Consider the following 23,743-nt stretch of genomic DNA (forward strand, 5'->3'; position numbering starts at 1 on the left):
AAGGAATATGGCTATCCTATTAACTCCCTGACCTCACAGAGACAATCGGCTGGTAACAATATTGACCACCTTCAAGCCTTATAGCCCAAAGTCAAAACATCTGTCCTTGTTAAATTGCCGAGTGAAAAGAACCATGTGGCTTTGGAAAAGCATAAACATGGGAAAGAAAAAAGTTTTGTTCATTAAACACACAGCTGACATTATTCAGAGATTCCCAGTAGATTTACAGTAAATTCTGAGCCAACATTACTGTAACACTCATGAATATATGAAATAGCTGATATTTGCTTTGTTTTTTTTTTCTCTTTTTGCTGATGTCATGTGGATGTTTATTAAATCAAGCTGTGAAAGAGTTATCGTACACATACTTGTTTCACCACATTAGCAAACCAAACTTACCTGTACCACTCCTGCTCCATTAGTGCACGCTAGAATGCAAAAAACGGTTACTGAGAGCAAATAAAACACACTCTCTTAAATAAGTGCATGTTAAATTTTAATTAAAAGGGCAGTATAATCCATTATAGAAAGATTGCTGGTCTGCGTTAAATAGTTAGACATTTATTTAGTTCTTTTTTATTTTTATGCCACTTCATTTGCATTAGGGGGTCACAAAGTGAACCCTACGACTGCAATTAAGCAAAACATTCTCCCTCAGATGGATGGGGGTTTCAAGTTACTGTCTAACACCAAATATTCATACTAGATTTTAGAGGTCAGCACAGGGATCACAATCAACAAAGACTCTCAAACCCTCTCTAAGGCCTGTCCAAGCGCATGCTGTGCAGATGTACACAATACAGAATGGGCAGTAGATCCGAATATATTCACTTAATGCTACTTATTGACCCACCTGCACCACTGTGTAGGTATCAACAACATATGCAAAACTAATGAGACCAAGAGAGGTTTGAGAAACTTGGAATTTGAGGGTCCCTAAAACGTTTTAGGTTTCATCTTGAATCAGAGTAGTATCTTTACTGCTGTTACTCTCATCTGCACAATGATCCAAGTAAATGCAGCCAGCAACATACTGTAAACCAGCAAGGCCTGGAAATATCTTAAAAGACATGGAATCTAAATTTAGGGACCTTGAACCTGTAAATGTTGATAATTACCACTCTTCTACCACTGTGTAATAGACTTACTTGCATCACTCTGAAGGGTTAAATTAAGTCACAAATCTAATAAAATCACTGGTGCATGGTGATACATGTCCAGCATGCGCTTTACAGAAACAAATCACTCGTGTGTTGTGGCTCAAGTTGAACAGATTATGTTCCCTGGAAAATAAACAGAGCGGAGTACTGTACATGGGCGAGGACAGATATCTAAACAGTCCCCAGAGATGCTCCATGTATGAGCATGGTTATTCCTACTTATACACACTCCAATGAAATATGAAACAGGAGATGGAGGAAGGAATCAGCATTAGTAAAAGCACAATCTATGGTGTAAATGTTTCCATAGGAACACATGCGCTTAGACTTTATGATGAAATGTGCGTTTGCTTTTTTGTTTTCCCAACACCCATGCATAATGATTCATTTCTGTACATAACAAAATATATTTATATATTTATATTTGAATGCCATATGTTATGGGGAAAACTCTTCATATATCATTTTTTACAGAGATGGGCAACATTGGGGTTTCCATCTGCTGCAAAAATTGCAAGTGGGAGAATCAGCCTCGCCAGATAAGCTGGTTGCAGCTGCTGGCAGTTGTAGTTCTGTAACAGCTGGAGCACCAAACTCTCCTTGTCCCTGACTCTTGAGAAGCACTGTATAAATGCATTAGTAAATTAAAAGCTTTTCTACTTCATAATAATAATGTACCTTTGTTTTGTTCACCCCCCCGCCCCTTTACCCTCAAGAACAAGAAAGAAAGAAAAAAAAGAAGAGAACATGCAGATGGATACATAAGAAGGGCCATATTTAGCACCAATGACATTTTTTAAAAACAAAAACTAAATAAAAGCAACACAAATTTCACTTTTGTATTATAATCTACTAGTATAGGGTTTTTATGAGTTAAAGTGGAAGTAATTATTTTCACAATGATGGGGTTACATTTCTAACATACTCAAGAGAGTACAGGTCAGCAATCGCTCTGGGTTTTAGTTGGCATACCTGTGAAGTCCTATGCTTAGTGATGGAGACTACAGAATTTAAAAGAATATTGTCTCTGGGCAAAGGCATTTCCTCTGGGTACCCAGATATTCCACCCAATCCCAAACCTGCCCATTTCCTGCCAATCGCTAAACCTCGCAGTCTAAACCCTGACCACCCATGACGATGTAAGTTCACCATCAGACCCTACCTATCATCCTTACCAAAACAACATTCCCAGATGGCATAAGGCAGGCTTTTCCCTTGTAAGGCAGATATATCCATACTGAATGCTCTATGGAAGACCCATGTTAAACCAAAGTGAAAAACAAATCAGTACAGTACTTTTCGATTATGTCAGTAAAACATATAAAATAGCTAAACGATTGCACTGGAGATTTGTGTTCCTAAGTCCTTACCAGACATATCTGGTGGTGCATTTGGTGAAGAAAATTATAGCAAAGAATAACCTGAACAAACTGCAAGGCAAAAGAACATAGATTGGGGTTTTTTTTGTCTACTTTCAGGAAATCTTAGTAAAATACAGCAGTGTACACAGATTTAGGTGACAGGGAAAAGTACCATGTCAGCAAAATATTTATCCCTGATGTGTCTTGTTTTTTTTCAAAGCAATACAAACTGGTTTGAAACGGAAATGATAGTGTCACAGAAAGTCTTCTGTGGACAGTTGTGTCTTCCAGCGCGACAAAAACATGGACGCGGCAGAAATTTGTCAGGTCAGTTTGTTAGCTTATGTGAATGGTGGAGGCCTAGCAGAATATTTCTGTTACAGAAAGCTAGAAAGAAATATGTATTACATAAAATGAAATAGCATACCCAAAGGGGATTACAAAAACGTAAGCCCCCCCCACTTAAAGAATAAAACCTAACACAATGTTTATTATTAACCACTCTAGAGCAGGGGGTTATGCAATGCAAGGCAGGCCCTAGAAGCTGCAAACAGGTTGACAAATACCACTGCATAACAGGCTACAGAGTGTTCACAAAAGGAGAATAGTACAGTCTCCACAGTAGGTACTTAATCATCCCATGTAGACAATTTTGCATACTTGAAAATGAGAGGGAAAAAATAAGGAAAAATCCAGGAAGGACCTTTGCTCAGGATGTGAGAGGATTCTGCTAACAGTCTTTGTTGAAGGTGAGGAAAATGATGCAGGTTTCACAAAAAAAGGTCATAAGCTGTAAACAGTATCACTGTCCTCTTGCTGACAGCAGTTTTGGCAAAGGGTTTCATTTGTAGGGGTTCTTGTCAGTTCTCAAGCCTGGAAAAAGAAAAATAGAAAGGATATGGTTAAAGGGTATTTCATTATTAAACACCTGTAAAATGGATGAAATTCAGTCAGAAAGACAAATCCAGCTACTATGCAGTAAATAGAAACAAGCATTTCAGAATGATTTTGCCACTGGGTTTAAGTAAAACGTCCTCCGAACATGAATGTTTCCCATGTCCATGACAAAGGGGACCTTAACAAAAGTATGTGTGGTTTTCCTTGCTCTCAGCTGATAAAATATATAGCTCTATTTGGCCCAATAAGAGCAATCTGTGTGCCTCCATTTTTTTTGTGCAGTGACTATCACTAGGCTTTTAGACATGGTGGGCACCAGTGCTTTTGGTAAATGAGAGAATGTGCACAAGAAAATATTATATTTCCTATAGTGATGTGGAGCTCCCGCCTGCTCCTTACCTGAATCCAACCGGCACTTCTATTTATAGACACGTGCCTCACCCGCTCATCTCTAACATCACAAAAAAGGGCAGGGTGGGGCAGCGACATGTTTATAAACAGTAGTTGCCGGAGACAGAAGCCGACACCGTAAAGTCACAGGTGGGGAGAGTGAAAAGAAGAGCTCAACTTCCACCAGCAACTCGCAAACAGTGTGCGGAAATTGCCCCATACCCATCCGACCCGTGGGTTTCAGGACCATCCCACACTAATTCCCTAGCATTGACATCAGTCAAATAATAAATAGAAGGAAAGAGTCACATTATATATATATATATATATATATATATATATATATATATATATATATATATATATATATATATATATATTTATTTAAATGCTCTCTTATACAAGCATTCAAAAACATTAGGCATTGTGTGAAGCATAAGTATAAACTTTTCATTTGGACAATAACAATTAACCTGTGATGCAAATTCTCAATTCATATTGTGCAGAACTGTCAACCAACCTGGGGGTGCAATTGGCAGCTTCCTATTGGTATCAGAAAGTTGTTCAACAAGCAACGTATTCTCCCTTTTTCTAGTGCAGATTTTTTATGGTAAGCAATGTATTGTTTACTAGGGGTGAATGGGCTAAAGCGACGAATGCTGGTTTGTTTCAGTCTAACGATCAACCATTAAAAGAAGCAGTAACTAACAAATCAGATAATGTTCAGGCAGCAATCTTACGAAACTTATGTCTGACAAATAGCAGTGACAATCTCCCACTGATGTCAGATACAATACATGCAGAGATCATAAATCTTTTAATCTGTCTGACTGAAGACCGATCGCCATGGTATGAAAAATGTTGGGACACTCCACACACAGCCAGAAAATCATAGGAACCTTTGTTTGGTATGACAGTATCTTTGCATCTGTGGCTTAAGATAGACAGAAAGTATTATTTATGTTGGGTCTGCAATTTGTGCTGAATATTTTTCAAGGCTTTTATGAAATATAATATACACCTGGGGATGCAGCTCTACTCCTGATGTGTAAAGAAATATTTAGCCTAATGGTGGCCATAGACACATGGATAATATCACACAAAACTAATTTTCATACTATATACAGTGCATTTATGGTGGGAGACAACCCATATCTGCAGAAGACTTGGATATCATTCAGCTTGTCGATCAGGCCCACTAGAAAATTTTGGTCAGGAGCCTTTGAAGGCACCCGAACATCGGCCACTGTTAGTGCTGAATTGTTAGATACAGGTAGAATTCTATTGTTCCTACTTGTATATCTGAAGATTCAGCTCTACACGTTTGTTTAGAAACAAGAAATCTTTCCTGGAAAGATGTTTTCCAGTAAAGATCGTAATTGTAATGCCTATGGCCACCTTAATCAAAAGAGTTCTCTGATAGTAAGACATTTAGTGACCTTCTGGTTCCTTCATTTTCTTGTAATTTCAGGTTAGTAATGCAATAAACAACTCTTCTGTCATCTCACAAGGTTCCAATATTACTCACTTTACAACAGTTTCTATACCAAGTATAAAAACGTCCCAGTTACAGTGACTGCTTGTTAACGGTTACATGATTTATACGTTGGGTAAATATTAACTACTCACTGCAGCAAGTGTTCATTTTACCTGAAGAAAGGGCAATAACATTAAAATCTTGGAACACATTGTTCTGGTTTTCCGGAAAGAGATTACATAAAAGGCTCAGAAGAGCTCCACATGCTTTTTTTTTCCATTAATAAGTCTATACTACCCTTTTAAGAGCATATGGGAAACTTGTTTAGCTATACGTTGCAGTGTGCCAAGACTGTCTTAAAGAATAAGAAAGCCTTATAAAATAAAAGGCTTACATATCCTTTAAGGATTTAGCTTTTTCTAACAGTTGTTCAAAATAAAACCTGCATCATGCTTATATCGATAAGCACCACAGATTGACACAATGGGAAAATAGTTCTCTGCACCTTTGGAGTTGGATTTGTATTTTTGTTTTTTTCAGGATACTGTAGTGATGAGCAGGTCGAGAATATCTCAACCCGCATCCGACCCTAGCCTGACGCTAGAGAACCCTAACCTGCTGTGAGCTCCTATTTATACAACGGAGCCCGCCCCAATGTCACAGAAGGGGGCGGGGCAAGTCGCCGTTCGAGTGTATAAGTAGGAACACATCCTGTGTAAGTGGAGCACCAGGAGGCCCGCAAGCTTTGTGTGACCCCCAACCCAAACCACAGGCTTTTCTGCAAGATAGTGATAGCACTGCTGAAGAAGTAACAAATTGCATAATGGGTCTATAATGAAAGAAAATGTAATTCTAAGAAACTTTCCAGAATACAGTAAACATTTTCAATTATTTTAAAATTAATCTGTAATTGCTACTGAAAGCAGTAAGTTTCTATGTCTTAAAATTCCCTTTTCTCATTATTTCTCACAATGCACGCATGTTCTGTGATTAACAGGCCTGTGTAAGAAAAAAAAACAAAAAAAAAACATGCGCAAGGGATTGTGGGAATTGAATCATGGCTGATTTTTGATACATTGCTTCTATAGCCTGCAAAATAGAGATGGCAACAGCAAAAGACAGACAAACTGCTTGTCATTTCTATTTCAATAACTTATTATGCATTCATTAATATTTTTCATTATATATTCGGTTATGCGACAAAAGAAAATCCTCATTTGGTAGGGGGCAATCCTTTAAAATGGCCAGTGACCACGTAACTAGCAAATATAGAGCCTCCTGGGCAAGTATATAGCATATAACACTGCATCCATAATTTGGAGTGGGCCAGAACTGGGACTTGCAGTGTATGTTTTTGTTCCCTTTGTTCAATGCAGGTGCATGTTCAGTAGAGCAAAAGTCAAACTTAGATGCAAAATGCCAGCCTTTTCCCTTTAATGTGCATTTGTCTGCCTGGGCTTAGAGAAAAGAAGACCAAAGCGGAAGAAGATTGCGGCAAATGATCTTCCACATAAATATTTGGGCACCCTGGTGATTATACCTGTAGTTCTCCTTTAATTTCAATAAAAATCACAATCACATGCATATCTTGCCCTGGGTCCTTCTGTACATAGTGTAGACATATTGTGTTAGGTTGTGCCTCTGATTCTCAGAGTGGTCTTTCTAAAGCTTTTTCATAGTACTGTATAACATTGTCATTAACACAGTAAATTACTTTTCCTTAGTTTTACAGCATTTTCTCTTGTCCGGCCACCAAAAAAAGTAAAACTGAGGTTCCACTGTACACAAGCCAGTATCCCTGTTCAAGAAATCTTTAGTGATTTCTATGCTCAATGTAGCAAAAATGCCTGTTACAAGAATATAATAAACAGAAGCTGGAGAGACTGGATGAATTTATATAAAAATTCTTGAACAGCAATTTATAACATTCCTTGTTCATTGTTTGTCAGGTATGGTGTCCATATATAAACCTAGAAGAGGGAAACATGCATGATAATTTGCAGTTATAAAGGAAACGTCCAACCTTTCCTTATCCAAATAATTCAAAAGACAATTCAAATTTATCCAGATATTTAACCAGCTATTCTTACATTCTGCAGAATCATATGAACCTACACCTACCATAAATACAGTAAAATATTTCATCCCAGATATTAATACACCAGAAACACAGACTAAACCTTGGAGGCTTATCTGTTACATATTGTAAAGTTCAGCTATGCAGGTAGATGTGAAACTGCCCGTACCAAGCTAAGGGTTGTTACATCTTGATCATATTACTAGAAGGAAATTGATATCAGTTGAGTACCAAGAACTATATTCCCCCATAAAACCACAACATTACCAAAACTGTAGAATAAAATATTTATTTCTGAATGACAGTTTTACACAATATTTTACATTGTTTTCAGGTAAATTTAGAGAAGATACACTATAGACAATTTGCTTTTTCCACCCCTGGTAACTTGCTGGGCGCTATCACTTGAGCAAAAGGTTCTCACCTTGCCTCATGGCAGAATTGTCCCTGGTAGAGACAGTAGAAGAATTTACAGTAGCCTGAATGGGTATGTAGATGCTAAATAGAAAAGGATAGAAAAGGTTCTGCGTGACAGAGAAGGCCTTAGTGCAAAAGTCAGAGGTAGAGTTCAGTCACTTAGCCCCCCCCCCCCAAAGATTAAGGAAGAAATAGGTCTAGACCAGTGATCCCCAACCAGTGGCTTGTGAGCAACATGTTGCTCTCCAACCCCTGGATGTTGATCTCGGTAGACTCAAACCAAGCAATTTTTTTTTAATAACGGACTTGGAGGCAAGATTTTGTAGCATTAAAACCACATATTCTGCCAAACAGAGCCTCAACTAGGTTGACAGTCTACATAGGGGCTACAAAATGGCCAATCACAGCACTTTTTTGGCACCGCATGAACATTTTTCATGCTAACGTTGCTCCCCAACTCCTTTAACATCTGAATGTTGCTCACGGGTTCAAAGGGTTGGGGATCCCTGGTCTAGACAGTGCAGGTGGCTGCAGTGAAGAGTAATTTCTAGAATCTAGACCAGGGGTCAGCAACCTTTACTATCAAAAGAGCCATTTTGCCCCTCTCCCACTAAAGAAAAATAGTCTAGAGCCGCAAAACATAACACAGCTTATAAACTTTTTTTTAATCTTAACTGTTACAACAACAGAATACAACAAACAGAAGTGCATTGTGTATATGCAGGGCTACTTTGAAATAAATTAAACACTGAATAGCCCTATTAAATGCTAGTGTTCTCATCTGTTTAATGTGACTTCAGTTTCTGACGCTCCATGCTGATCTTTCTTCTCTTGTCTTGAGTGTGTGACCGCGGTAAGGACCATGATGAATCATCTTGCTGTGGCTCAGTCTTGCCTGTCACTCCTGGGACGTCTATACAGCCCTCGCACCTGCTGGCGGCTTCTTGAGTGTGCTTACCGCGGTTGCACACTCGAGAAGCCACCAGCATGTGCGAGGGCTGTAAATACGACCTGACAGGCAAAGCCGCAAGACTGAGCCGCAGCAAGCAGGCTGAAGAGCCACATGCGGCTCTAGAGCCGCAGGTTCCCTACCCCTGATCTAGACAATACCTATTCATGACTTGGGTGAGAAAACCCTTCACAATAAAAACTAAATGAATGTTTAAAGAAAAATATCATGCTTTCTAGAAAATAAATTAAAGGGGACCCGTCACCCAAAAAAATTATTCAAAATCCTATTTTATCAAATTAGTCAAGGAATATGAACTTTAACTACACTATATAAATTATTTAAATCTTGTTTCCTTCAGTCTGGGATTTCGAAATCATAGCAAGCAGGCAGCAGCCATTTTGTGGACACTGTTATTAAGACAATCCTTGTATCATCTCAGAATCTTGTTTGTGCACCAGAATGGGGGACCCGATGTCCATCCCCATGCCCTTACCACACAATTATATGGTAAAGAGAACTGGGGGAATGTGTGGGGAGCAGTGACATCTAAGAAGTGCTGAATTTAAAGTGAAAGTAATTGTCTGCCCCGCCTCTATGCCACGGGCATAGAGGCGGGGCAGACAATATTTGATTGACAGCTGAAATTTTTAAATCAGCTTAAAACAGCTATGAATGCTTAAATAAAAAATAGAAATTGGATTTCACGTTTAATTTGAAAAGGACTTTTATTATACAGATTTTTGTGTCTGGGTGACAGGTCCACTTTAATGAATTTCTATAATGTGCAGACTAACACTGTGCCTGTATGCAAGCAGGCCTTTTAATTTCTGGCCACTTAAAATACCAAGAATACCATAGAAACATACAGATTGTAATCTACCTGTGGCCTGATAGTGATGCAATTGGAGGGTTGAACAATTTCTGCAGAATTTGCCAAGCATTTGTGACATTTTAGCAACAAGGTCAGCAATGGCTCAAAAATTGCACAATTTAAACACAAATATTAACCTTTGTTAAACATGTGCCATGTGACAAATGCTATCTAACGAAATCTTTAAGATAAAACTGCTGAAGTATTTTCATGCATGTCTAACTCTAACAATTTGAACAAGCTTTGAAAAGGATTCATTCTTGGGTACACATTATTGAGGCAATATCTACTTGCTATGCTTATAACAAAAAAATTCTGATAAACAATTTGCCTGTGGCTCATTTATTTGGTCTTAGGTTATATACCCTGCCTCAAGGACAGTTGCACAGAGCAAGGGCTGTATTCTGACAGACAAATTATCTTAGGTGAGAAATATACAACAGATGACATACTGAAAGCTACAAATCATCAAAACTGGTCCTCGCCAAAAAAAAAAGCATATTAAGTTATATATAGTAAATTTACAGACATACCTATGTTGTATATGAATCATTATGCACAAATGGTAGTATCATGTATCTTCTTAAAGGGGAACTATTGCGAAAATTTTAATTTTATATAAGCTTCCTCATACTGAAATACAATCAATTAAAAATTCTGCATTCTTTCTGATATAATCAAGTTTATGTTCACTATTCCTCTCTCAGCATCTGTTTCTCTTCATTCTCTCTTCATGCAGCAGTTGGGTGTCAGATGAATGATCCAATATATCTTATAGGGGGACTCCCTTTCCTAGCAGATGTATTAGAGCTCACTCAAATAATTGATTCCAGTATTATTATTATTATTATTATACAAAATCTAACAAAATAACTGCCTTCTGCACAAATTCTGCATGTAGAGAGACAGGATTTCTGGTGATTATAATAGAGTGAGCTCTAATATATCTTCTAGGCAAAATGAGATCCCTCTAGAAGATATATTGGATCATTCGTCTGACACCTAACTCCTGAATGAGTGAGAGAGGAATAGTGAAGATAAACTTGATTATTTCAGAAATGGTACAGAATTTATAATTGATTGTATTTAGAAAGTTTCTTATTTCAGTATAGTGAAGTTTCTATAAAATTTTCATTTTTGCGATTGCTCCCCTTTAACACATAATCCTAAATATAACTAGACCTTATTACATTTTTCTGTCTCCACATCTGGGTACTGACCTGGTGAGTCTGATCTTCCCAGGCTTTCTTCAGCCTGGCACCCAGCTCTGTGATGATGTCTGCTTAGCACCAGTGAAACTGCCTACAGATAGACTGACATTCTGAGCTGAGATGAGGGTGTCAAAATTAAAATCCAACCCATCTGCATCCATGAGATCGTTGCGAATTATCGTCTCCATATCACATTCCAAACTCCCATTGAAAATATCCAGGTCCAAATCAGTGGGAAACTTTTCATGTCCCAGTGTTGGAAGGGTCACGCCTGAGGAGTACAAGGATCCTGAGAGCGTGTCGGAGATGGTTTGCATAGAATGACTCACTGAGGACTGCTGCTGGTGTTTGGTTGATTCCAAGATGCTGCTGTCATTTAAACCAGTGTTGCTTAAATTGTTTGACAAGGCACGGCTGCCACCTTGAAAAGAGTTAAGAGACTGCTGCTGGTGCAGCGAGTTTTGATTAACCAAGTTTCCTCCTTGGTTAGGTTGGGCTGCAAAAGACATCATAGGATCATTTCTCAGAATGATATTTCTTCTGCTATTCTGAGCAGTTACTGCAGTACTGGCTTGTGACATGAGCGGATCAGACTGGGTCATTAACACATCGCTGTGGCTGAGGGTGTCTGTATTCAACAGGTCTTGCAAAGACTGGTTACTATAATGATTCATGGAAGAAAATGTAGCCTGTTTGTTCTCTTGGATCGTTTGCATGGGAGACTGGCGTAGAGATGTCAAGGGAAAGTTGAAGCTACCAGTGTTGTTAAAATTATTCGATGGAGAGCCAATGCCTGAGCCCTTAGTGCCATATGTAAAGCTGGAACTTCTCTGCATGAGGACACCGGGAGATGATTGCTGTGAAGAAGTGAGAGAAATGTCATCCAGCAAGTCATCCATGAGGTTCTCCGGCAATCCGTCATTTAAGTTCATGGTTTCAGCCATATCAGTTATTCTTGGCATCTCCACTGTGCATGGTTTACTTATGGATGGGGACAAACTACCTGGGCTGTTATACAACATAGGGGACAGGGGAGAATCATCATCTTGAACATCATCAAGTTCAGTGGTAGCTGGAATTGGAGACAACCGACCACTTATAGTACTGGCATTAGAGTTTGTACGAGATCGAAAGTCTGTCCAGGTATCAAGTTCATCACTACTACGTGAGGTGGGACTACCTGGCCACTTTGACAGCTGTGAAGGGCTATCATCTGTAGCATCAGAAGATGCCTGCAAGGATGCTTTTTTCTTTGCTGCTCTCCCGCGACTCTTGGTGTACTTGTTACTATTGTCCATTGAAACAGCACGTCTTCTTGGTGCCTTTCCACCTTTACCACCCTCTGGGTTGATCATCCACCAAGAGCTTTTTCCAGAGCCCTCATTCTGAACTCTAATAAACCTGCTATGTAGTGACAGATTATGCCGGATTGAATTCTGTAGAGATAAAATTAAGGGAATATGTTAGACAGGCAGAAATGTTCCAAAATATCTTAGTTACATTTGATTATGGTATACAAGGCATTTTGAACTCTAGCATCAATCAAAAGGTCAGCACTACTTAGTAGTATTTTTCACTTCCTGTCCTGAAGAATGGCATTCCTTCATACCTTCTATATAGCAAGGCAACTGTATAACACAACAGGACAGTATTTAGTATGAAATTAGAGGTGCAAATAAATGCTTAATAGATCACATCTCACATTTAGTTCCTTGCAAAAGTATTGTTTGTTCTTTTCTACTTAACAACAAATCCTACATTCAAATATTGTTGAGAGATATTTTTAAGTTAAATCACTGAAAACAAAATAATTGTATCCAGTGTATCAGTTTTTATGCTAGAAAAACAATGTTAAAAAGTGGTTATTGCTACAAAATGTGGACTAAAGTAGCGTGCGGCTAAAAACATTTTCAAGCATTCGGCCGAAACTGAATCCTGTTAAAAAAGGCCGAATCCTGGCTGAATACCGAACTGAATCCTGGATTCTGTGCATCCCTGTTTACTACAAATAGTATGAGGTGGGAACTCAAAAAACACAAATAATAAATAGTGAAAACATGAATCATACTAAAATTTAATTTAAAATTGAGCAGCCTCTTTAAAGAAACCATTTTTTATTTTTAAAAAGGAATTTATTTTCCTCTCTAATCATATAGCGCTTAATCAAACCTTCATTAAAATCCACCCACGATAAAATTAGCAAAAAATATTCTTGTTTAGATAAGTGCAGTTAAGAGATTAAAAATATATGATACATGTTTGAGAGGTAGCAAACAGTAGGGATCCAATGGGAATTAAAACATTTTACTGAACGAAGATTTTATTAAAATGGGAAAATTGTATGTTTGGGCTTTCCATATGCCAATAGGTGTTGTGTAGTCAACCTAGACCCTACCATCAGGCTAGTTAACCCTCAAATGAAAACTCTGCTCCTATTTAAGCAAATTAATAGATAACTGCATTTGTGATCTGTTCTCCCAACACCATAACACTTGTAAGGGACAAGCTTAGAGAATGTCTGATGTTTCATCCTGAAGTAAGGGCTATGTCAAAGGAAAATAAGGCAAATCATGTAAAAACCTCTAGTACTGACAGAATTAAAAGTTGAAATAAAAAGGAGGAAAAGCTGTCTAGCAAAGTCACAGAATATAGCTGCTTTCTAGGACCTCAGTGTGTGTAAGCGAATGCAGATTCTGGTAAAGACCTTTCAGGACGTTCCCAGCTGTTTGGTGTGTGTGCCCGCTGGAGAGCTACAGAGAACATTCCATTCCACACAGACGCACATTTACTTCTAGCCTATAGTGAAAGCCATTTATAGTTTATACTTGGGACATTCACATAAAAACCCACATGTATCAACGTCAGCTAGATATCAGCTGCTGCTAGCCCAATAGCCTTTTTATTTACATACTTCCAAGAGTGTGTTATGTGTCACAACATTACTAATGTACAAGTACAATGTGTTTCAGAAAAAATATATCCCAGGTATGGGATCCGTAAACCCATTATCCAGAAAGCTCTGGATTACGGAAAGGCTGCCTCCCATAGACTCCATTTTATAAAAAATATTTCCTTTTTCTCTGTAATAATAAAACAGTACATTGTACTTGATACCAACTAAGATATAATTTATCCTTATTGAAAGCAGAACCAGCCTATTCGGTTTATTTAATGTTTACATGATTTTCTGGTAGACTTAAGGAATGAAGATTCAAATTACAGAAAGATCTGTTATCCGGAAAACCCTAGGCCCCAAGCATTCTGTACCCATACGTGTATTTATGCAAGGAAATCAAAATGAAACAATGGAATTGCATATAATGATTTTAGGTGGATCCTTACTAAGGAAACAATTATAAAGAAGGAAAGAATAATTCAGGTGGGTCAGACAATACATCAGCTGGATCAAAAGCTATAATATAAAAGGGCCTTGGTCTGACATATATAGGGTGCTATTAATAATATTATCTGTACAAGCTTTGCTTTGAAAGAGTGGAATAAACAATTACAACTCCTATTTTCCCAGCAGAGAACAAAAAAACATCCATTCCCTTTTAAGCTAAATGGGAAAAAACACTTGTGGCACAGACCAACAGATGCAACTGGTACATGCAATAGGAGTAACTTCTGTTTGCCATAATTCTAAATGTGATAAGAAAATCCTGGTCACATATTACAAGGCACACTGCACTTGTAGTATTTGTTACAGTGAACCCTAACAGGGTACATATACTTAGGGGGTTATTTAGAGTTTTTTTTAGACCTCAAATGAATGAGAATGAACTCACAACTTGAATGGTTTCTAATTTAGGGAAAAACCTGAATCAGTGAGTTTGGGGTTAACAACCAGAAAACTTGAATTGATCGAGTTTTTGGCAAAAAAGAAAATTTTTTGAGTGAAAACCTCCAAAAAAAAACAAACATGAAAGCTATTAACATATTCCAATGGTTCAACGGACCTCTGCCATTGACTTCTACATAACCTTGACAGGTTTCAGATGGTGTAATTTCGATTCCAGTTATTTCCACGGTTGAGATATAATAAATCTCAAAATATGAGTTTGAAAAATAGATTTTTGACTCTTGAAATTGAACCTTGAAAACTCACATTTTTTGTGGGAAACAACTCGAACAATAATAAATCTGCCCCTTGATATAAGGAACAAGTATAAAGGCACCCATTCACAGGCCGGTAAAAGCTGCCGACAGACCGAGGCGGCAGCTTATTGGCCCGTGTGTAGGGCCATCTGACAGGTGTCCCCGATCGATACAGATCGAAAGTCAGCCAGAAAAAAATCCTGTCTGATTGCGGCCGCATCTGTTCGTTGATACGGTCCCACAATTGACCTCCTGTATCGCCTCCATTCTGATCCAATTGTTGGGCCCTAGGGCCCACGATCGGATGAGCCAGATATCTCCCACCTCAATGTGGGCACATCAGGGAGAGATCCGATCGTTTGGTCACCTTAAGGCTTTGGCATTGTGTTCTTAATTGCGCTGATCATGTAAAAGATACGCAGCTATAAAAATCTACCCCTCCATTTCAAGATAGTATACCTCAACAATATATTTAGTTACTGAAATAAAAGACTGAATAGGTGATAAGCTACATAAGCAACATTATAAAACATCATTTACACATGGCTATATGTATTGCCAAGCTATAATGTCACACAAATGCTTTTTCCACAGTTCTCTTTGCAAGTCAAATAAATGTGTATGGTATCAAAAGGGCTTTTATACCAGTGTAACTTTTCTGGCTTTGTGAGGTTTCATTTATCTGAAATAACCTTGAAACATAAAGAATATTAGGCTCCATAAACGTTAACATTTCTGCATGCTCTCATGATATGGCACTAGCTATGATCACTCCTAGAAGATAAATCAGCCTTGAACTTGAACAACAAACTATCAGTGCTTTACTGCAGAGCGATATAACACATTTTTAGTTCCCACAGAAAACCTTTAAAATTGTAATGCCTCTGAATGGAAATCAGAATATGTAATTAGAAACAAGTTAAACCTATTTCAAACTTTTAGTTGTCACACCTACAAGCTGCTGGCATCTCAACCACTTTGGGGATATTTTCTTCCTATTTTTCCCAAGCCATGCAACAAGAGGATCACATTACAAAACATATATACATATATATATATATATATATATTCAGATTAACAAAATGGCTCCCCATCGGCCTTTCAGGCTGACAAGGAACCATGGAAAACATGTAGAACATGTGAGAAGCAATGAACCAGAAAATAGTTCCACACATAGCTTCATATATACTAGGGATGCACCGAATCCACTATTTTTGATTCGGCCAAACCCCCGAATCCTTTGCTAAAGATTCGGCCGAATACCGAACCCTAATTTGCATATGCATATGCAAATAAGGGGTGGGAAGGGGAAAAAAATTCACTTTGTTTTCTGACAAAAAGTCATGCGTTTTCCCTCCCCGTCCATAATTTGCATATGCAAATTAGGATTCGGTTCGGCTGGTCAGAAGGATTAGGCCGAATCCTGCTGAAAAAAAGCTGAATCTTGGCCGAATCCCGGATTCGGTGCATCCCTAATACATACATAAGCTCTTGAAGCCAAAATTTTCTAGTTCTTCTGGGCAAACAGGCAGATCTGGAGCACACTAGATTGCTTGTGGCCAATTAATCAAAGATAATCTTAAAATTTGCATATCTGCATAACCCAAAAACTGATAAATACAGTGCTAAACTTTTTAATATAAAATTTAACCCCAAAGTGCTAAATTTAAAAGGGAATGTCACCCCCCCCCCCCCAAAAAAAATCGAAGCAACTTTGCAATATAGATTTGTTACAAATTTTCTATGGGTTTTAATTTATTTGTATATATAATTCTACTGAAAGCCGTGTATGTCTATCCCTTTCTATTCTCTGCCCTGGTGGCTCAAGATGCTGATACAATGTAAGACAAGGCAGCTGATTTAAGCTGGCCATACACGGCCGATAAAATCTGCCGACAGTCCGAGTCTGCAGCTTATTGGCCCGTGTCAGCCAGATGGCCATCAGAGAGGGTTTAAAATCCTGTCAGATCATGGCCACATCTGTGCGGGGATGCAGTCCTGAGATCCGACCGCCCTTTTACCCTTCCTTATGATACAATCGTTGGACCCTAGGGCTCATGATCGGATCAGCCCAATATTGCCCCTCTTAAAGGGATACTGTCATGGGGAAATTTTTTTCAAAATGAATCAGTTAATAGTGCTGCTCCAGCAGAATTCTGCACTGAAATCCATTTCTCAAAAGAGCAAACAGATTTTTTTATATTCAATTTTGAAATCTGACATGGGGCTAGACATATTGTCAATTTCCCAGCTGCCCCAAGTCATGTGACTTGGGGCAGCACTATTAACTGATGCATTTTGAAAAAAACATGTTTTCCGATGACAGGATCCCTTTAAGGTAGGCAAATTGGGGAGAGGTCCGCTCATTTAACGACATTGCCAAACGAGCGGATCTCTCAGTGCATGGTCACCTTAACAGACCAGTCTTTGGGGAACTAAGACTTTTGCAACTTTGTTTTAAAGTCAACCAGGACTTAAGCAAATGCTGCTTTCAAATAACTTTAAAAGCACTGAAAATGTTTAATACATTTTATATACTGTAGGTTATAATTATGGTTTTTGAAATAGATTGAGATACAGAAAGTGCTATTGTCTGTATTAAAGTAAACAATATCTCAAAACCAGAACACCGTTATATTAAGCAACCTCTGTACTAAATTACAGCAGCAAGCAAACATTTTTGAAGTTTGAATTAAAGGGGATGGGGGGGGGTTACCTTTAAGCTAGCTAACGTTTAGTATGTTACAGAATTGCCTTTCAATTGTTCTACGATTATTTTTTCTTTACAGTTTTTAAATTATTTGATGTGGCCCCCTATGATCTCATGATTTTGCAGATTAGATCCCTTCATAAAGCATAACTGCACCCACTTTGCTCATGCATGTTGACTTAGTTTTAACATATGAAAGGAATTTCAGATAACTAGAAAGTGTCCAATATAAGAGCTGTAATGGACTGCTCAGGATCATGAACTGATTGCAAAAGCACTACTGAAACAATATAGAGGATAAAATAATTAAATAAATAAAGTTATTATTTAAAATGTTCATATACTATAAAAGATATTTAATACAGTTATGCAGAAAAATGTATTAATAAAAAGTATTTGCTGGCCCTTTAAAGGCACAATCTGATAATTTAAGTTCTGAAAGCCGGGTCCTAAGGTGGCCATACATTGAAAGACACGCTCATTTGCCAAGGAGCGGATTTAGTTGATCCAGTTGTTTGTCCCTGGGGCCAAATTATCTTATCACTATGATAAGGTATAATTTAGAAGTAAAACACTCACCAAAATAAACTGTAAGCTTTTTAAATTGACATTAACACCTTTAGTCATTCATTGAACAATTATACACAGAGGTAGACCGAGTTACACAAAAGTAGCTTTCAAATGGAAACTTGCCCTAGAGGAACTTGTACCCCCATGCAGCCAGTATATTGCATTTGCCAATTTTCCTTTTAAATGGTTCAGAACAATTTTCCCCTGTTCAACACGGAAGCCAGTGCCGGGAATATCAGCTGCTGTAGGGCTGAACTGTTTTGGAAATTCACTTGGACTTTTGGAGGAGATGTAACGGGGCAACAAAGTGTACCATGTTCCATGAACCTTAATTTGGAAATGAGATATGTCTCACGCAGGCATACTGATTTTACAGGTGCAACTTATGAGTCTAATTTGGACAGAAGTTTCTAGACAATTTTGAACAAAAGAACCCTTGTAGCACAAAATGTGTTCAGGCAACACTTCTTGATGTAATAACCTGACCTGGGGCATGCAACGAACATTGTTGAATGTGCTTCTCCTAAAGGCAGAAAATGACTGCCAAAACTCTTTGAGAAGTAAAAGATGCATTTTACATCTGAAAATACCTAGGTATATACAAATCCAAATGCATTTTCTGGCCTACAGTGATTGTCTTTCTAAAACCCTTAAAGATGCAACATGTTTGGCAAGCACTTTATTTATTTTGCTGACAGGGTTAATATTCAACCTTTGCCTGCCTACTGCACGAAATCTGTGAAACCTCATGAACATGTCAGACTTAAACACAAGAAATAAAAAATGTAGCGTATTTAAAAGTGGAGCTTCAAGTGTTTCATAATGATCAACTCAACAAAAAGAGTGGAGATCTATTAGGTTAGTTATGATTAAATCAATCTAACATTTATTAGAGCTATTAAGTGTGACTAATATTGTGCTTAGTTGCCGTTACGTCACCAGTTACAATACCCTCATTTAACATCACAAAGCACAATAAAACAATGTGCGTTTAACAGCTCACTGTAACACTTCCCTCAGACTAATGTCACCTTCACTATAACTTCACTTTTGACCCAACCTCCAAACTGACATTATAACTAGAGATCATTGTATTACAATAATCTTACTGCCTTTGGATTATGCAGAGGATAGACTTTGTCTACATAGGTAGCCAGCAAATGCACCAATATCAATACAAGGAAAATATTTGCATACAGTGGCACGAGGTTCAGTTAGCTTTAAAGAGACAGAAGAATTAATGCAAAAAATTAATTAATACAGTTCAATAAAGAATACAAAATTGTATAAAACAACAAAAACCATGTTGGTTGTTTGTGGCTCCAAACAACACTGGAGGCTTCGGCCACTGGCTAGGCTGCCTAGGATGGCCTCACTTGGCACTGAGAAAAGCTATTTTCATGTCCCGGGTCACATTTAAAGGAACAGTAACATCAAAAAATGAAAGTGTATTAAAGTACCTGTAATAAAAATATATGTTGCCATGCACTGGTAAAACTGCTGGGTTTGCTACACTACTATTGTTTATATAAATAAGCAGCTGTGTAGCAATGGGGGCAGCCATTTCAAAAGAGAAAAGACTCGGGCTACACAGCAGATAGTAGATAATCTCTGTAGAACATAATGGTGTTATCCGTTATCCACTATGTAATCTGTGCCATATAGCTACTTTTCAATTTTTGCCATTTCTACACAGCAGCTTGTTTATATGAACTATAGAAGTGTTTCTGAAGCAAATGCATCACGTTTTACCAGTGCATGATGTTTTTCATTGCTTTAATAAGATTTCATTTTTTGGTGTTACTGTACCTTAAGATTAACTTGTAGCACTAATTTAACTTAATAAAAAGAGCTACCTGTCTGTCAGACTAAAATCTGTTACACAGCAAGAAACTCATATTGCCCTCTTATATGAATAAATACATTGTTATTAAAATATATGCAGTCTTGTGCTACTCCACTGGTTGTGTCTCTTTATCAGCTTGTCCCTGTGTCATGCTATCCGTATAATGCTTATAGCTTGGAGGAATCACATCTGCTTATCTAATCCAAACACACAGTGAATGCCAAGTTTATTAAAGAAACAGACCCAATACCTAACCACTACCTCTTGCATAATGCAATGACTCATCAGGGATTTTGATTGGTGCAGTTTACTTATGGAACTGACTGGACCTAGTAGATTACAGTGGAAGGGAATTTTGCTGCAATAAAATATGAAGCATAGGACTTTGGCTTCCCTGTGAATATATTTCTTGTAAGAAGATACAATTTCAGATATCCTATGGCAATGGCATTTAGTCACTCATGCAAAATAGTCTCCTCTGTAGGCAACAAAACACCTGAAAAATACCTCTGTATTGAAAAGATAGTCATTCAAAACACGTAATACAGTATTGTGATTACTAAACAGACATCATCTGATGATGTCCACCAAGCAGATTACCGGAGGATAACAAAAGCTTAAAGCAGCACCTTTGCATGTAAGTGGCATTTTAGGAATTTTTGATTGGCCACACACATAATGCCATTTCATGTAACCATCAACCAGCAGTTCGTCAGGGTATGTCACTAGGCTATACTTTGTATCAAGACAATATACATTATTATATATAGTTATTAAACTCTATAGTTAGTATAGATATGGCTATACGGTATATAAGTTATGTGAAAGTAGGGAGGGGTGTGTGTATGGATGCTGGGTTTTCATTTGGAGGGGTTGAACTTGATGGTCTTTGTCTTTTTTCAACACGATTTAACTATGTAACAATGTAAGATACCCCTATTTATCAACTACCTTATTAGTTTTAGCACTTATACTTTGCTTAAGCAAAGCAGTTCCAGGAGCTGTCGTTTTTATGTGCAAGAAATTTATTACGTATGCACATGATTTCATTTTTACTGGTGAAGAGAGAACTGGAGTAATGTTATTAAAGGGGAAGGAAACCTAGTTGGCGCAAAAACCCTCCCCACCTCCCGTGTGTGGTCGTTTGCTTTCAGAAAGAGTACTTTTGGATGGAACTGCTTTCTGGCAGGTTGTTGTTTCTCCTACTCAATGTAACAATTTGTCACAGTGGGACCTGGATTTTACTATTGAGTGCTTTTCTTATATCTACCAAGCAGCGGTTATCTTGTGTTAGGGAGCTGCTATCTGATTATCTTCCCATTGTTCTGTTGTTAGGCTGCTGGGGGGAAAAGGGAGGGGGTGATATCACTCCAACTTGCAGTAAATAGTGACTGAAGTTTATCAGAACACACGTCACATGACTGGTGGCAGCTCTGAAACTGACAATATGTCTAGCCCCATTACAGATTTCATGTAAAATATTTAAAAAATCAGTTTGCTCTTTTGAGAAATGGATTCAGTGCATAATTCTGCTGGAGCAGCACTATTAACTGATAAGTTTTGGAAAAAAAAAAAACAAAAACATTTTTTCCCATGACAGTATCCCTTTAAAGACATTACAACCGGGCTATCATGGTCTGCATTTCCCAGCAGTTTATTGAGCAGTGCAGTACAAAAAGGCATCAACCATCTATAAATAAACACTATGAGCATGGGATAAATGTTGCCACCGTGCACCCTCTTTCAGACACCCTCATTTATGGCCCCACCCTTCTATAAATTCCTTGACAAATATTCAAAACCTAAATCAATCCAATAAATGGTGGCCTCTTTGAAGTGCCACCCTCTCAACAATGCTAGCTTTGGTGTGACTGTATATTGAAGGAGTACTATAATTTAGATAAATTGATTGCTACAGCGGCATAAAATGTGCACTGGCATACACAGATCTTATTTACAGGTCTTAATTAAAGTTGTGGTTCATGCATAAACTAAACATTGGATGTTAACATTTTAGTATTAGTAATGTAGCTATTGTCTTCAAGACTTGTGAATGGTGACCGACCTTGCTCATGGTAGATACTTTAGTTTTACATTTTTTAACAGAATTAAATGTTATCTTAAACATCCCTAAGAAAACAGATTGATAGTCTGTTCTGAAAGTTAATTTCAAGTAGAAGAATTTAAAATAAATAAAAACAAACAACACAGAATAACAGGGAAAGTAAAGTATACTGTAAATCAAGTGCTTGCAGTTTGCTTCTACTATTCATCACTGTTGGTCTTGCAAATCTGATATTTTTCCCAACAAAAGAAAAAATACTGTGCAATGATTGCTGCTCCAACTCCCAAGAATAATGGCAAATGTTCTGCCTCTTTCGAGAAAATATTTTATTCTGCTGTAACTAGTTGTTTTTGTTACAGGAATGTGCCATGCATTGGCCCACAAAAGACTGACAGAAGAAATCTTTTCTAATTATTTGGTTTCAGTAAAAACAGAGAGAAAAAATTTGATTATGAAACAGTAAAATACAAGTTCACTCGAAATATGTACAGTACGTCTGAGCTCAGATTAACCAACAAATTGTAATCACGGACGCACAAGTAAATTGAACAAATTCATTGATGAGTGATCAAGATAATTGTATATGCGGAATCCCTTCTAATAAAAAGCATTGGTTGTATCCCAAAGGAATCTTAGTGACCGCCACTTGTGCTCGGCCCTATCATTTAAGAAATTGTTATGGAATTAATGGCATTTTATGATGCAAAGGTATCTAAACTGGAAGGGTCAAGAGTTTTGCATAAAATCCTTTCTTGAGTTCTCAGCAACAAAACAGCCAGACTACTCAAGACATGCAGGAATGAAAAATAGACATCTGAAATAAAAGATGAAAGTCAAAACAGTTGTACAATTAGTACCCCACCAGTATCTAAAGTTGAATGCTTGATATGTTACCGTTCGGTAAATGTCTTTGTAATAATTACAATGTATATACTAATTTGACCCATCAAAGAAAGTTATCAAATAGGTTTAAACATATTTCCATTTTACCTTGAGGCAATATTTTATGATACTCTGTGTCTCACTTACTGATCACCTGACAGGAACAGAACCATAACAAATGTTCTAACTGTAACAGGAAGCAGAGTGGGAGTACAAAACAGAACTCATACAATTCACTGTCTAACCTAGCATGTAAGCTTGTAGTTGGGGTGACAATAGTTGGCAACGAACTACATTTTGGGATAATTGACTATTCATTCCTCCAACCATTTGTTTATATTTGCAAACAAGCAGCTGGAATATTCTGAGCAGACAATACGCTAAGCAATCTTACCGTACAGCATATATAAGGGTGGCAATATACACCTACATAATCACAACAAAGTCCTTGTGAAAATGTGTCTTGCCTAAATAATGTACATTGTGGAAAGCTAAATGGCACTTCAAGTAAACACCCAAAGCAATATTATGTTATATAAATTCTTCTGAAACAACTATATACTCCCAACCAATGTTCTCCCCAGGTGTTTTTGCTTTGTGTGCCGCACAGCATTTTTCCTTAGATGTCCTGCTTAGCGCCAGCAGCCTGCACCTAAATAAATTTAATAGAACAGTTACAGAGGAAGGTAGGGCTGCGGCCTAGATTTGCTGAGCCACATAGTCCTATTGGCTTCTATAAAATCAGTTCTCTTTCAGCCA

The 23,743-nt window shown here is 37.7% G+C and overlaps 1 protein-coding gene across 2 annotated transcripts in view; it reads right to left on the reverse strand.

Moving 5' to 3' along the window:
• Window positions 1–479: 479 nt before the first annotated feature.
• The window catches only part of foxo3.L (forkhead box O3 L homeolog), a 65,253-nt gene continuing 41,989 nt past the window's right edge, over window positions 480–23,743 (reverse strand). The window contains exons 3-4 of one of the 2 annotated variants that reach the window (XM_018261926.2): window positions 10,823–12,249; window positions 480–3,394 (exon numbers count right to left, since the gene is read on the reverse strand). In XM_018261926.2, coding sequence (XP_018117415.1) covers window positions 10,852–12,249 — 1,398 coding nt within the window. In that variant the 3' untranslated portion in view covers window positions 480–3,394; window positions 10,823–10,851. 2 annotated transcript variants of the gene reach the window in all.

This window comes from Xenopus laevis, chromosome 5L (assembly GCF_017654675.1).
Source record: "Xenopus laevis strain J_2021 chromosome 5L, Xenopus_laevis_v10.1, whole genome shotgun sequence".
Lineage (NCBI taxonomy): Eukaryota > Metazoa > Chordata > Amphibia > Anura > Pipidae > Xenopus > Xenopus laevis.